This window comes from Perna viridis, chromosome 5 (genome assembly GCF_037379345.1).
Source record: "Perna viridis isolate PV_CMFRI_1.1 ecotype Kerala chromosome 5, ASM3737934v1, whole genome shotgun sequence".
NCBI classification, from domain to species: Eukaryota; Metazoa; Mollusca; class Bivalvia; order Mytilida; family Mytilidae; genus Perna; species Perna viridis.
Window position 1 is genome coordinate 44705489 of NC_142449.1, and position 14391 is coordinate 44719879.

General features: G+C 32.0%; 1 protein-coding gene across 20 annotated transcripts in view; it reads left to right on the forward strand.

The window, feature by feature from the left end:
* LOC148617885 (kinesin-like protein KIF28) overlaps positions 1-14391 on the forward strand; it is a 56246-nt gene that overhangs the window by 19086 nt on the left and 22769 nt on the right. For all 20 annotated transcript variants that reach the window (XR_015922558.1, XR_015922559.1, XM_088585501.1 and 17 more), the window contains exons 6-19: positions 565-689; positions 4332-4410; positions 4961-5027; positions 5587-5773; positions 6778-6933; positions 8015-8112; positions 9152-9252; positions 10155-10305; positions 10719-10797; positions 11209-11309; positions 11674-11870; positions 12419-12564; positions 13286-13432; positions 13930-14089. Coding sequence is in view for 18 of the 20 variants with exons in the window: in XM_088585501.1 (XP_088441627.1) it covers positions 565-689; positions 4332-4410; positions 4961-5027; positions 5587-5773; positions 6778-6933; positions 8015-8112; positions 9152-9252; positions 10155-10305; positions 10719-10797; positions 11209-11309; positions 11674-11870; positions 12419-12564; positions 13286-13432; positions 13930-14089 (1794 nt within the window). In the remaining 2 variants the exon portion in view is untranslated. The remainder of the gene's footprint in view (positions 1-564; positions 690-4331; positions 4411-4960; positions 5028-5586; positions 5774-6777; positions 6934-8014; positions 8113-9151; positions 9253-10154; positions 10306-10718; positions 10798-11208; positions 11310-11673; positions 11871-12418; positions 12565-13285; positions 13433-13929; positions 14090-14391) is intronic.

Here is a 14391-nt window from a genome sequence, read left to right on the forward strand (position 1 = left end):
GAACAAACAAATTTGGAAGGAAAATGATGAAAATTTGAGTCCACATATACAAGTAAAATTTCTCACTGTATACCTCAGTGCAAAGTATGTAATGACACATCGGAGTATAAAATAGTTACAATGTATTTCAAAGCTTTACACATTTGCCACAGTCAGCACTAACCCCGCCTCTTTACGCAAATTAGTTCAGTACTATAGAAACAACTTTGTTGATTTGTAATGAGTAATGTTCATACCTTGTGATTTTTTTCATCTCCTGTATAGCAGGGCCTATATATAAGCTAGTTGAGTGATATGTTGTAACAGGAAGCGATTGTAGGTTGACTGAGGAGATTGGTACTTAAAGTTGAAAAAAAAGAATAAACTGGTATGGAATTAGCCAATTAAATTTTTTTTTTTTGGAAGTCAAGAGAAAATAAAACAAGAAACAAATAATTATTTTTGGTATAAAATGCAATGAGCAACAGGTTCTATATAAATACCTTGCTGCTTGGACATGGTGCATAACTAACATTTCCTTCCTTTTCTCTCATAATAAATCTAGAATGATTACAATATTTTTAGGTCACATGATGGGTTCACTGAGGGTGCTGATGGTATACTGGTTGAGAAAGCAGGTTGTAAATATGCTAGTCAAAGACGGGTGTTTGAAGATCTTGGACAAGGTGTCCTCGATAATGCTTTTGAAGGTATGTGATGCTAAAACAACAGAATTTCTAGTTCATTAAGGGAAAGAATTCAACAAAGTTTTGTTTAGACTCTCAGTTAAAATTTCTTCATTTCCAAGGGAGACAACAATGAAACTTTAAAAAAAAAATAAGCATTGAATTTAATTTGGTTCATAACAAGCGTTGGTTGTTTCCCTCAGTAAATTAGCTAACTTGAAAATGGAGTTTATCATAAAGAAGTCGCTTAGTTTAAACTACTTCATATCCAAGAGAGACAATAATGCAACTTTAAAAAAACGAAAATATAATAGGCACTGGATGTGGTCCATTGCTGTTAGGGATAAAGTACTGCTTGTTGTTCTAATAAAAAAAAACTGCTCTCAAGTTTTCAAATAATCATTCAAATGGATAGAATTTTACACAAGGGAAGGTGTCAAAATTCTTCTCATTATCGTAAATTAATCCCTCAAAAATAAGAATTAATTTAAAGGTTAACAAAAAATAAATTAAAGTAGGATCATGATGGAAATGCTGAGTCACTGCATCATAATGGTTTTTAAATAATCAAATGATATCAGAATTCTAATGTACTATACAGGTAATTGAGTAACAGACCCCCAATAAAAAAAAAACACAAAAAACAAAAACCAGCTTGAACTCAGTGCCCTATACCCAGTTGCTGAATTTCAGTTAAATTAATTTTGATAAATTTCTGTGAGTTAACTCCATAATGATAGTGGCATCATAATGGTAAGAAAGAAGTACTTGATGTTCCTTCAGCTGGGTTCTGATGACTTTCTAGAACTTTTGTTACCTAGGAGATAATCTGTGTAAAAAAAAAGACATTTAAATAAAAATTCAATTTCATAAGGCAGTCTGAGCTACCTGAGGCTTCAGTGGATTCTCCTATGAATGGAGTTTTTCTTTCTACTGGGTCTTGTAGTTAAACCAGGCATTAAAACCATTAACACTGAGAGAATATGGTAACATTCCTTTAGTTATAACTTAAACAATTTAAGAAAATATAATCAACAGCAAAGGCTTAACTTTTACTGCACGAAAACCATAGCCATGTTTGTATCTAATAAACACAGTTAATTATTTATAGACTTATGTAAATGAAGGCTTAAGGGATCAATATGACACCACAGGTCTCGGAAAGTCTATGACTTCGACCTTCACTTGTAACAATGCCTGTTAACGGAAACTTATCTTGTTAAAAAAAGCAGTCCCAAGATTTCGACCTTTGAATATTGATAGAAAATTGCAACGTTGTTTGCATGGCATTAAACATTAGAAATATTCAATTTGTATTGATTTTTTTACATCACGAACTCAGTTTGTTTGTTCTTTGTTGCGTTATGACTGTCTATTGATTGGTAACTTTTAATGAAATTTTTTCATTGTACATTAAAAATAAAAAAATGATTAAGATATTGACAGAAAATCTCTGAATAAATTTCAGTGAAAAAAATGTTACTTGGTGAAGCATTGTTTTCATGTACTGGTCTAAATAAAGGACATGCAGAATTAAGATGAAACCAAAGATTTTTATGACTGAACAATGTTTAAGCTTAGTAATCAAGAATTGGATATAAAATAATGCTGCCTAGATATATAATTTTACCTACCAACACACTATCGTACTAATTTGAAATCTGTGTCGATGATTTACTAAAAAATTTCAGTCATTATATTCTGCTCTCAACATCCACTCTTCATGAGCCACATTGACAGTTAGAGAACACTAAGTCATTGGACTTACAGAAGATAATGACAAAGATTTTCCACATAGGCAGGTTTTCGACCACCCTTTTTTTCCTTGAGAACCAATATCTCCATCTGATTTGTTAATTTGATTAAAATTCATATTTTTGTCAGTTTCTGAACCCATTTATTGTAAATATAACAAAAAAAATGTCCAATACCACCATCTAATAAATAAATTGACCTGGGTACCCAAGTGTCCCATGTGTCTGTGATTTCCCATACCTCATCATTGTCTTGACTGATTATCAGTTCATTGAGGCTGAGGTTTCTGTTTTTGTTTATTTTGGTACCATGGATGCAGTTAATAGAACACAGCTATAGATGGAAATCTGATAATTGATCAGGCTTATTAAGCTTGACATTATTTTTTAAAGCCACATTAATATTGGAAAAGATAAAAGAATTGTTATCATAAACAGGATTGGTTAATATGCTGTATCAGCTAATGATACAAGTGTGTTAGTTTAAAGGGACTGAGCATCAGTGATGTCTTATATTTGTAGGGAGTCTGAAACAAGAATTGCTCAAAATTGTTATGCCAGAAATGATGTGCATTGTACGTGTATGTAAATTTGAAGTGATTGTTTGAACTTTTAACACAGGTGCAGAGTGGATGTTAAGTGAAGTTGTGCATACTCCTGTCAGGTTAAGATATTCGCATGATTACTCCATGGATGTGCATCATCATCAATGTCCTTATTTGAATTCAGAAAGCTCTGTTCCTCATAAACAAAGACTAAAAAAAGACTACAAATAACTTAGGGTGATGTCAGTGATTTTGTTTGCCTAAATTTAATCCCTTGAAATAAGTCCTGTTTCCCCAAAAATGGCTATAAAATATTCCTAAAGAGAAAAGTCAAAGGGTAGTTTTTGGTGTTTCTTTCCAAAATTACACTGACACTTAATATCCTCTATACAATGAATCAGTTTAGCCACAAATTCAAGTTTTGTATGGTTATTTCAAATTTCACAATTTAAACAAATGATGCATATTTTCCCAATAAAGAAAAGGTTGAGGTAGTTTAGATGGATTATATCACTGGATGATATAAATCTGTCTGTCCTTGTAGTGGTCTTAACCATTAAATGAATTTCAATGAATGTTTTCACAGTAAGTGGTGTTATGAAGGGGAGGTAATCCAACTTATATTTTGGGTAGAAATTACATTGATAAATTTAATGCTCTCTTTAAAGAAAAAAACATCAAAAACAACAACATTAAAAGTTCATTATCACCGTGAACAGTTGAGATAGATGTTTTCGAGTGCCATATACCCAAAAGGAAGACTGGGATTGGTGTTTGGGGTTGTGAGGGATTGATGTTTGGTGTTATGACTGTAACCAATCAGGAATAAGGGGTCACAAAAGGGCCAATTTGATTCTGGTCAAATTCTAATCCTGTATCAAATATTTAATTGCAATCAAAATTCAGAGCAGTATCAACATTGAATGGTGTCAATACTTGCCCCAACTATTTAGTGTTTGACATCTGTGGTAGTACATGTATCAAACTGTCCCTTGGTAACATTTTATTTGTAATTAAAAATTAAATCAAAATTCTAGTACTCAATATACCATGTAGCATAAAATTGTTTTTAAAAAGTTTTTTCTAAAGGTTTTTGTGGAACCCAGGCAATGTTTAACATTACATCAGCCAATCTGTTAACTGATGTTATAGTATACATTGTATTACAGAATATAACTGTTTGTAAGGAGAATGTTAAAATGTAGGGAAATAGATCTATTTCTAGGTGGTAAAGTATCACAGCATGGGTACCATCACATGATATAAACCCAAGTATTAATGTTTCATCATTATGGAGGGCAAAATATTAAATTAATTTTACCAATGACTTCAACCTGACCATTTATCGATTTTATTTCATGTTTCAGGTTATAACTGTTCATTGTTTGCCTATGGACAGACTGGTTCAGGGAAGTCTTACTCCATGGTGGGATATGGACCAAATAAGTAAGTTATTCCTACCAGTATATGAATATTCATAATAATCAATTAAATAGTTAAGTAGCAATCTTTCTGAAAATCAGACGGAAGGTGATTCATGCATGTCAAAAACCCATTTGTTCAGAAACAGTTACTGATCACATAACCAGTCTTACTTTTTCAACTGTTAATTAAAAATATAGCATATATAGATTGAAAAAGCATTGTTTGTTTGGTGGGTTTTTCTTCACCATGAATTACTTTACCATTAGTAGTGCCAGAACTTTATGTGGACTGTTACTTAAGTAGAAATTTTCTTTAATGACTTGAAAGAGCCTAAGATTGAGGAAAGTGTCTGTTTTGTTAAAAGATGGAGTTAATTCTTTTCATGACAAACCATCATGGATAAATATCATAATCAATTGAATAGTTAGGTAGAAACTGTTTCTCCTTTGTCTTCATCTATTTTTAGACCGATGGTAGTATTAGTGTTAGTTTTGTTAAAAGATGGAGTTTATTCTTTTCTGAACAAACAGTTGTTTTGTGTTATACATTTTTTAATACTTAAATTTTTCAGGGGAATTGTGCCAATAACTTGTGATGAATTATTTAAAACTGTTGAAGGAAATGCAGATTCTAATAGGGTAGGTATTAAAACTCTATGACTGTAAATAAAACAAAATTTTACTCAGTATCAGCATCAAGAACTAAAACATCATGTAATCTACAAAAATCAACAAACCAAAACAGAACAAAAACAAAGAAAACACCCAGATACAATGTACTAATGGAAAAAAATGAATGATATCCCTTACTTGAAAGTGGATTATATAATTCAGCCTCTTGTGAAGAGGGAATATAGTATATAGTGACTATTTTTTTGTGGATGTAAAATTGTAGGCAAAAAGGTACATGAAAAATTTGGCCTGTTTAATTTTGGCAGATAATGTGGTGCACTAAGAACTGAAGCCCGGAGTAAATATTTTGCTTAATTTATTTTGGCAATTTTAAATGGATAGCTTAAATAATCCAACATTAGCACCCTGGGAAAATTAACTGCTATACGGTATATTATTTCAAAGCTTTTACAAATGAAAAATAAAATTATAAAACTTTTTCTAATAAAACAATTGACAAATGTGACACATACATTCTTTTTATATAAGCCTATTATGTTACACATTATTATTTCTTTTATTTTAGAGATTTGAAGTGACATTTTCTATGTTAGAGATTTACAATGAACAAGTTAGAGATTTGTTATCTAAAGATAACCCCAAGGGTGGCCTCCAGGTTAGACAGAATCCTAAACTGGGATTGTTTTATGTGGAAAATTTAAAGAAGGTTCCAGTGGGGAGTTATAATGATATTGAAAAAAGAATGGAACAAGGTTTGTAGTATTGCTAATTTATGAAGAAGACATTTTGTTGTAGAGTGATCAAGGGAACCAAGATTCAAGTTGAAATCAAATGAATGTAATCCAAGGACAAAGACCAGACATAGACAACAGACAAACACAACACAGAACATAAAATAACTAAAATAATACATACAAAGTAACAAAAGTAAATAAGCAACTCAGACTTCACTAAAAACTGGGAGCATGGACCAGGTGCACTGGTAGGGGAATCTTCTTTTAATAAAGTTTAATTAAGTTCATGGTATACATTATGCTTAGATGACTGCAAATATGTACAAGTTTTTTTGTGATTTTGAATAACCATGGGAATGAATATAATGTCTTTTAAAAATGACAATTTCTGTTGCAAATATCTTCATGTTAGACAAATAATGGAAGCAGTTATCCATCATTTCTCAAAACAAATTTAATGTCTTTTGCTTCATTAAATCCTCCACCTTTAAATAATACTCTAATTGTACAATTTTGTGTTGTGAAAACCATTCATCCAAATAACTGAAACAGAAACACAAATGAAAATGATACATAGAAAATTCATCCACCATCGATGAACATATACAAATGTCCATGTAGGGAAAACCCATCCACCAATGATAATACTAGTTGTATAAACAGTCTATTATTTCATAATTTGACATTGATGATGAAATTTATATCACTCAGTCAATGCAGAAGAAGCACGCTTAGTGTGCACTTTCAAACCTAATTAAATTCTATGACAAATATATTTAAATCACTCCACTGGCCAGTGCGTAAATTTTAACAATTTGACCTGGACACGAAGCCAAAAAATGATTTTTTACCAATAGTAACTGTCAAATGACTTTCTAAACGATCCAAAGAGATATAGTTTGATCAGTTGAATGTTTTCCACCAAATATTCTTGAAACATCTGCCGTAGCACATAAAACTGCAATTGTTCCATCAAGAAATCAATTCAATAATTAAACAAGCATAATTACTTTCATCCACAGGAACAGCCAGTAGAACTGTGGCCTCCACTAATATGAATGCCACCAGCAGTAGAGCTCACACAGTAGTAACAATAACATTTGATCAGATCATTAAAGATGCTGATTCTGGATCAGAGACAAAGAAAAGCAGTGTGATGAATCTGGTAGATTTGGCAGGTTTGTATCCTGTAGTTAAGGTTGTTAGCTGGTCTTGTTCAGCCACTTTTGTCAGATTTTTCGGACTCCTCTTGTTTATCCATTTCATAGCATTAATATTTTTGCCTAATGAACCCCACTTTTCTTTTTTCATAATTTAATTAAACGTGTTAAACACACCTTAAACAGTTATTTGGAAAATTTATTTTATGAAATCCTTGTTATTTCATTGGTAGTTTTTCATAGATATAAAACTACAAAGACTAAATTAAGGAGAATCTAGAGAAATCCTCCCCCCCCCCCCAAAAAAAAAAAAAAAAAAAATTCACTATGCTTATATCTCAAAAACAAGCTCACTGACCCATCTATTTTTCCTTTTGTATTGCTCTAGCGTGAATGATCTTAAAAAATTTCACAACCCTCATAAATCCTCGATATTCCTTAATAGAGCAGGGAAAAATACTTTTATTCAGTTCACTGCATTGTTTATGTAGATGGTTGTTGTTTCAGGTGTTCATGTTTAGTCCATGTTTTGGGATTTGGACATAATTTAATAATTCCACTGCTGACTGTTTGGTATTTTTTGCCGATATTTACCTCAGTAAAATAAGCACAATTAAAAAACAATGTATAATTTTTTATTGAATAGGATACATCTGAATATACATTTCAGAAACACTTGAAATTAAAGAACTTCAAATATTACTCAAATCACAAAAAAAAGGGATATGAAATTAGTTATAAATCATGAATAATTTTTAAAAAAAAGTTTGAACATGATAAGAAGTAATTGGGGATCAATTTCACCAAAAAATTTGTAAGATTAAAAAAGATCGTAACTTATGACTTCACAAAAGAAAAAAAACATTGTTACATCATAATTTACGATAAAGTTTACACATTAATTTTTGTGAAATGGTATGCAAGTCACTTTTTTTTCCTCCCTTTATGATGAAGTGACTTACAATTATTTATACACTAACAATATTTTGTGCCTTGAACACAAGATCAGTATGACTATAAGCAGAGGGTGAAAAAATTGAAATTGTTCTTATCAGTATCACTTACATTTTTATAGAACACAGAAATGTCTAATTTTCAGGCTCAGAACGAGCTGACAGTACTGGGGCAGTTGGTGACAGGCTCAAAGAAGGTGCTAATATAAATAAATCATTGTCTGCTCTTGGCAATGTCATTTCTGTAAGTAGTCTATATTATGGTTTTTATATAGCAATAAAAAAAAATACTAAACTGTATTGTATTTATTAATGATGCTGGTCTTTATTTAGTAAAACCATTATTTTTTCAATTCAGTGTATCATATGAATAATTTCTTCTTATCTTCAGTTATGGAGTCTGATCATGATTTTGTAAAAAAGACTGAAATACTGTAAATGTATTAATTTTCATGGTAAACTATATTTTCACTATTTTTGCAGTTCACAGAAAACCGCGAAAAATAGTACACGCGAAATGGATTTTTTAATACTATATAACACTAATCATTTTTTTTGAAACCATGAAAATTGATACCCGCAAATATGTTCATTTGACAGAATTGGCAAAAATTAGCAACCGCAACAATTAATACGTTTTCAATACTTACGCCTGGATATTTTATTTGCTATTACTAATGTTTATAAATAACCTTTGTTCCTGCATATTGATGAATTCCTCTTTCTTGTTTTAGGGAGGAGGATGTCCATTCATTTGTCCATCTATCTGTTTGTTTGTCACATAATTTATGCTGCAATTTTGCCTATATCTCATTTGTAATTAAAAATGAAATTGAAATGAATTTCTACACAATTGCTATATGCATTGTGTAGATGTACAAGAAGTGTTTGTTTAATTGCACAAAATTTGTTGTTTGGGGGTCATATAGAAAAGGAAGAGACAGGTGTAATTTTTGGCCAGGTTGGGGTCATGCAAATCTGTTTATAGAATGGTGACTGGGCAGACGGGCAGCAGGCAGTGGGTGGCAGGTGCTCTGGGAAAACATTTTGATAACATGTTTCTCTGCAACTATAAATTACAGCCACTGGATATTTGGAACACTATTTCAATATGGGGTCCAATATTGTAAGATGCGATTTCAGGTCTGTCACACTTCCACTTCCTGTTTACCAACTTTACAGTAATATGGCCACTTTGTATTTTACCTATTTTTGTATTTATAACTAACTTAATTTGATGCAGTTTTAAAATTATATTCTGAGTTTCTTTTTTCTATTATCAGGCATTAGCAGATTTGTCGCTAGGAAGCAAGAAGAAGATTGTAGTGCCCTATAGAGACTCAGTATTAACTAAACTGTTACAGAATGCCCTTGGTGGCAATAGGTACAAAATTACTTGACCATATAGAATGCTCTGCTTGCATCAGTAGAGAATATATTTTCACACTGAATGAGTGTATTGTAATGTTTTCTTGAGAGACATGCTGTATCAATTAAAAGGATTCATTAACTCAAAAACTAGTAAATTATATAATGCTACAATTTGGGTGGAAAAATAATTTTCTCATAAATCTAGGTGTTGGATACTGTTTTTCTAAAGGTTGTTAAAGTGAAGTTCATGTTGTTTACAAACTCTATGGTATTGTGTCATTAGTGTGCAGCACAGTACAAAATAAATTTAACATACTGTGGAAGTATTATTATTCTTGGGGTACCAGTTTTTGTGGTTTTCGTTGGTTTAGTAAACCAAGAAACATGGTTCCCAGCTAAAAGGAAATTTCCCATTTGATTATATGAAAGAGTTGTCAAATCCAGGAATTCTAGAATCCATGAAATGATAATTATTTTTTAAACCACAAAAATTGATACCCAAGATTAATAGTACTTTTACTATAACAGTATTTTTCCATTTTACACACAAAAACAACTTTTTTTTAAGTTCGTAGCTGGCACATTCAGTTACCAAATAAATACACTGAAACCTGTCTTAACCAAACCCTGAATACTCCAATCCATTAACCTGTCTGAACCAGACACTTGTTAAAGTACCTCAATATCAATATGTGATTTGAACCTGAGTAAACTGAACACCTGTCTAGACTGAACACCTGTCTCAACCAAACACCTGTTTAAACTGAACACATGTCTAAACCAAACACCTGTTTAAACTGAACACATGTCTAAACCAAACATATCTAAACCAAAAACCTGTCTAAACCAAACAAAAACTACAGTCCAATGGGGTTCATTTTAGGCAGGTTTCACTGTATCAGAATTATATTTCAGCAAAACAATAATGATAGCTGCCTTATCTCCTGCTGACATCAATTATGATGAGACATTGTCTACGTTACGGTATGCAGACCGAGCCAAAAAAATTAAAAACAAAGCTGTCATCAATGAAAACCCTATGGACAAACTTATTAGAGAACTAAAGGTAAATATTTTATTGTACTTTGATTTCTTGACATGTCTTTAGAGAGGGGGCTATATTGAAATCATTTTCTCTGTCCGTCTGTCTTTCTGAACAATTTTTTGGCAACAGATTTTTCTTGGAGGAAATGCTTAGATATTTTGTAGATTTGCATGATGACATATATCATGTCATCCCTTTCCAGATCCTTTCTTATATACCTCCTGTTTAACTTACAAATATATTTGAAACTGAACTACGTCTAAGACCATTTCGATTGTATTTTTATGGACACTTAAATTAGCTGAATACATTTTTAAAAAATATTTTAAGGTTGTGACAAAATAAATTTGTCTTACATTTGAATTTTGGAGAAAATTAAATCTTTTTTTATGATGTAAAAAACCAAAATCTAATAAAGAATTTGTATTTTACAGGAAGAAAATGAGAGATTGAAGAAACAAATGGAAGGTGGTGGAGGACTGATGGGACAAGACATGGGAATGACACCTGAAGGTTATCTATTTATAGTATTCTTACTTGAAGTGTTGATTGTGGTTAGTGTGAGTGACCTGAATGTATGGAATGGATAGTCTGTCTACCTTGATAGTGGGGTGTGGATAGTGTGCCTGAGTTGTCTAACCTGCCTTGAGTGTTTAGGTAGCAAAGTATGTCTACCTTGAGTAATGAGAATTGATAGTGTGCCTGCCTTGAGTTATGGGAACTTATAGTATACCTGCCTTGAGTAAGGAGAATTTATAGTTTTCCTGCCTTGAGTGTCAGGAGTAGATAGTGTGCCTGCTCTGAGTGCTCAGAATGATTTGTTTGCCTGCATTTTGATTTTTTGCTTGTAGTCTGAACTTTGCTCATAGATATCTTCATCATCTTTATAGTATAATATGAAATGATTTTTTAATTTATTTTTAGAGGTAGAAAAAATGAGAAAACAGATGGAGGAACAAATTAGAGCTCAGCTCATGGCTAACCAGGAAATATTGGCCCAGAATTCTCAAAGCTGGGAGGAACAGGTGAGTGGTGAGAGGTGACAGTTTTATTAGCAAAGGGCTAAGGCATTTAGAGTACATTATAATATTGATATGCAACATTTTTTTCAAAACACAGATGGTTTATGATTTTTTGTTGACCACAATATTTTTGGTCTTCTGCTGGCAAAGTTGAAGGGAAATATAATTTTAGGTTATCTCTGTCATGTGGTATATCAATCCTTTATTCCGTACCATTTTACAGTGCTGTTTTCACTTTTAACATCCTTACTTACAATCAGTTTTACTCCAAGAACCTACATGTTTCTTACAAAATATTTCATGACCTAAAGATTGTCAGAAATAAAGGAAACACCTAGATATAAAAGTTTGTATTATTGTTTTGCAGTTAGCTGCTGCTAGAACAGAAACAGAGCATATAACTGATAATACTTCAGCCAGAAAATCTAAAGAGGCCCACATAGTCAACTTGAATGAAGATCCTATGTTATCAGGGGTCATATGTCACTTCCTGTCTCAAAAAGAGACTACAGTTGGAAGGAAAGATGCAAAACCATTACCACAGATCTGTCTCAATGGTCTTAGGTAAAGATTGAAAGTGTAATTAAAGGAACCAAGATTCTAGTGGAAATCAAAAATGTAATCCAGGGAAAAAGACCAGACATCAAAAACAGACAAACACAACTAAGAACATAAAGTAACAAAATAATCCATACAAAGTAACAAAAGTAAATCACAACTCAGACTCCACTAAAAACTGGATTGAAAATGACGTTTAATAGAGGGTTATAATTAGATACCATTGTCAGAGTTTGTAGGTAAGATAACCTAGAGTTCAAGATTAATAAAATTTTGAAACCCTCAAGCTATTGTAGGTCCCAGAAGATCAGAAAGCTTGTTGAGCTTGAAACAATTGTTCTTGCTGTTCAGGTATCATATCACTGAAAACAATTTTGAGAAAGAAAGGGCCAATTCTTACAGATCTATATGAAACGTATTTAGACGACCTGAGACTAAAAAAATGTACTTTTGGTCGTTCCTTCTGCGGACTCAAACTCGTACTGCTGTGATATAATACTTACATATTTTATCTTTTCATGAAATATGTATATATTTTGTATATTATGTTACAGTATTCAGAAACAACATGCAGTATTATACAACAAAGGTGGATCTGTAGAGATTGAATCTGTGTCAGGTTCAGGGTCAAAAATAAAGGTCAATGGTATACCACTTCAGGGCAAGAAAACTCTCTGTCATAAGGACAGAGTATTGTTCGGTAAGTTATGAAATTTTGTTTGATATTTTAATAGTACAATAAACAGTGCTTCTGAATGTATCCCCCTTTTTTACAATTCTGTTAATCTGACTTTTTTTATTTTGGATGACACTGACTCGCTATCAAGCTCATGTTTAAGATCAAGCAAAGAGGTACATTGATAATGAAGGACTTTTCTACAGGATCAGGGTTTTGGGGATTAGAGAAGGTGGTATATGTAACTACCTATATAGATGCATACATATATATGTGTGGCCGGAAAGGGTCTACTTTTTCAGGTCACTAAGTTTATAAATATGCTGATTTTGTTAGCTAACATTTGGGACCCCTTCGTGGCAATAATTTTCACTTTAGAATAGAGGTTCAGCATGAGGTGGTGTACTGTGGCTTATGAACACATTTCTTCTAGTATATGAAAACATAGTTTCAAACAATTTTAGCAAATCAAAGAGTTAATTTAAGGAGGTAGACATAGGGTAAGGGACATAAATCTTAAAATCATATGTTTGTATCATATTCAATTTCACGAGAGCCTTTCATTTGAAACAGAATGAAATCAGTCCAAGTTACTTTGATGCTAACTTGAGATTGATGTAAAATGTTGAATACAAAAGTTCCTATGATTTGTAAGAGTTGTGTCCCTTACCCTAGGTCTACCTCCTTAAACAGATTTAAATGTACCTATACCCAAGTCATTAATACATGTACATCTTTTTTTCAGGATCTAATCACATGTATGTGTTCATGAACCCTCAGAAGAAGAATGAGGCAGCTAATGATTTGCCAGGAGAGATAACGTGGGAGTTTGCTCAGAAAGAAATTGCTCAGGTTAAGGGCTTTGCTACAGGTTCAGCTGGACTGACCAAAGGTAAAAAAAATTATCAAGTCTGAACCCTTTAAATGTTAGAAAAACATTGAGACTAGAATCATCTCTTTGAAGTAAACGAAAATAATTAAAACATGCACAAAGTAGCTTATTTCAAGAGTAGCTCTTCTCTTGCAATTAATGGGCTTGGACTTTCAGAGTCAACTTTTATGAAAGTGATTTTTGCAGTTAGCTGTATTTTTTGGTTTTTTTTTATTGCTGCAGTTGTTAAAAATTACAAAAATAAATGCATGAAATTATATATATTTGAAATAGTGTGATTTGTATCCAAATTTCACAAATGAAGTCAGTAAGAAATGAAATTGCAACTTTTGCCCATAAATTCATTTTTTTCTTAAGAAATCAAGTTGTATGAATATAACACTTGACCCCAAAATAGATTGTGGATATATATTTATATCTTGTTTATTCATAAGATAGAAATAGGAACAAAATATAAAGATTTATGATTAATATTATGGTGACATTTTATTGTATAGATCAGCAAATAGCCCAAGAGCAGGTTCTGGAAATTCTGCCTATGGTGTCTGAAGTAAATGCTGTATCTGAAGAGTTAGACAAGCACAAGTCATTTGAAGTTGTTCTAATAGCCTCTGCTGCCACAGAAGGATCAGACCTGTCCAGTAATCAAGGCACAAAGTAAGTTCATAATGCCAGATGCAAGAATATTTTATTGGATAAAGTATGGAAAAATAAGTCACAATTTGAGTATTTCAGTATTTTAAAGAAGGAGAGACTAAAGCTCACATCACAAAATGTTTAGGACCCATTTGAGTTAGGATTTTAGAATTTACCCTGCATGATTGATAGGTAGAGTTCCCATTATAGTAGTTTTAGAATTTCTTTCTTCTATGTATTCTATGAGTTGCTTCCAATCTGTGAGAGTTATCTTTATTGACAACTATGAATTTGAAAGTTCTTCAGTGCTTATATTTGGTTTG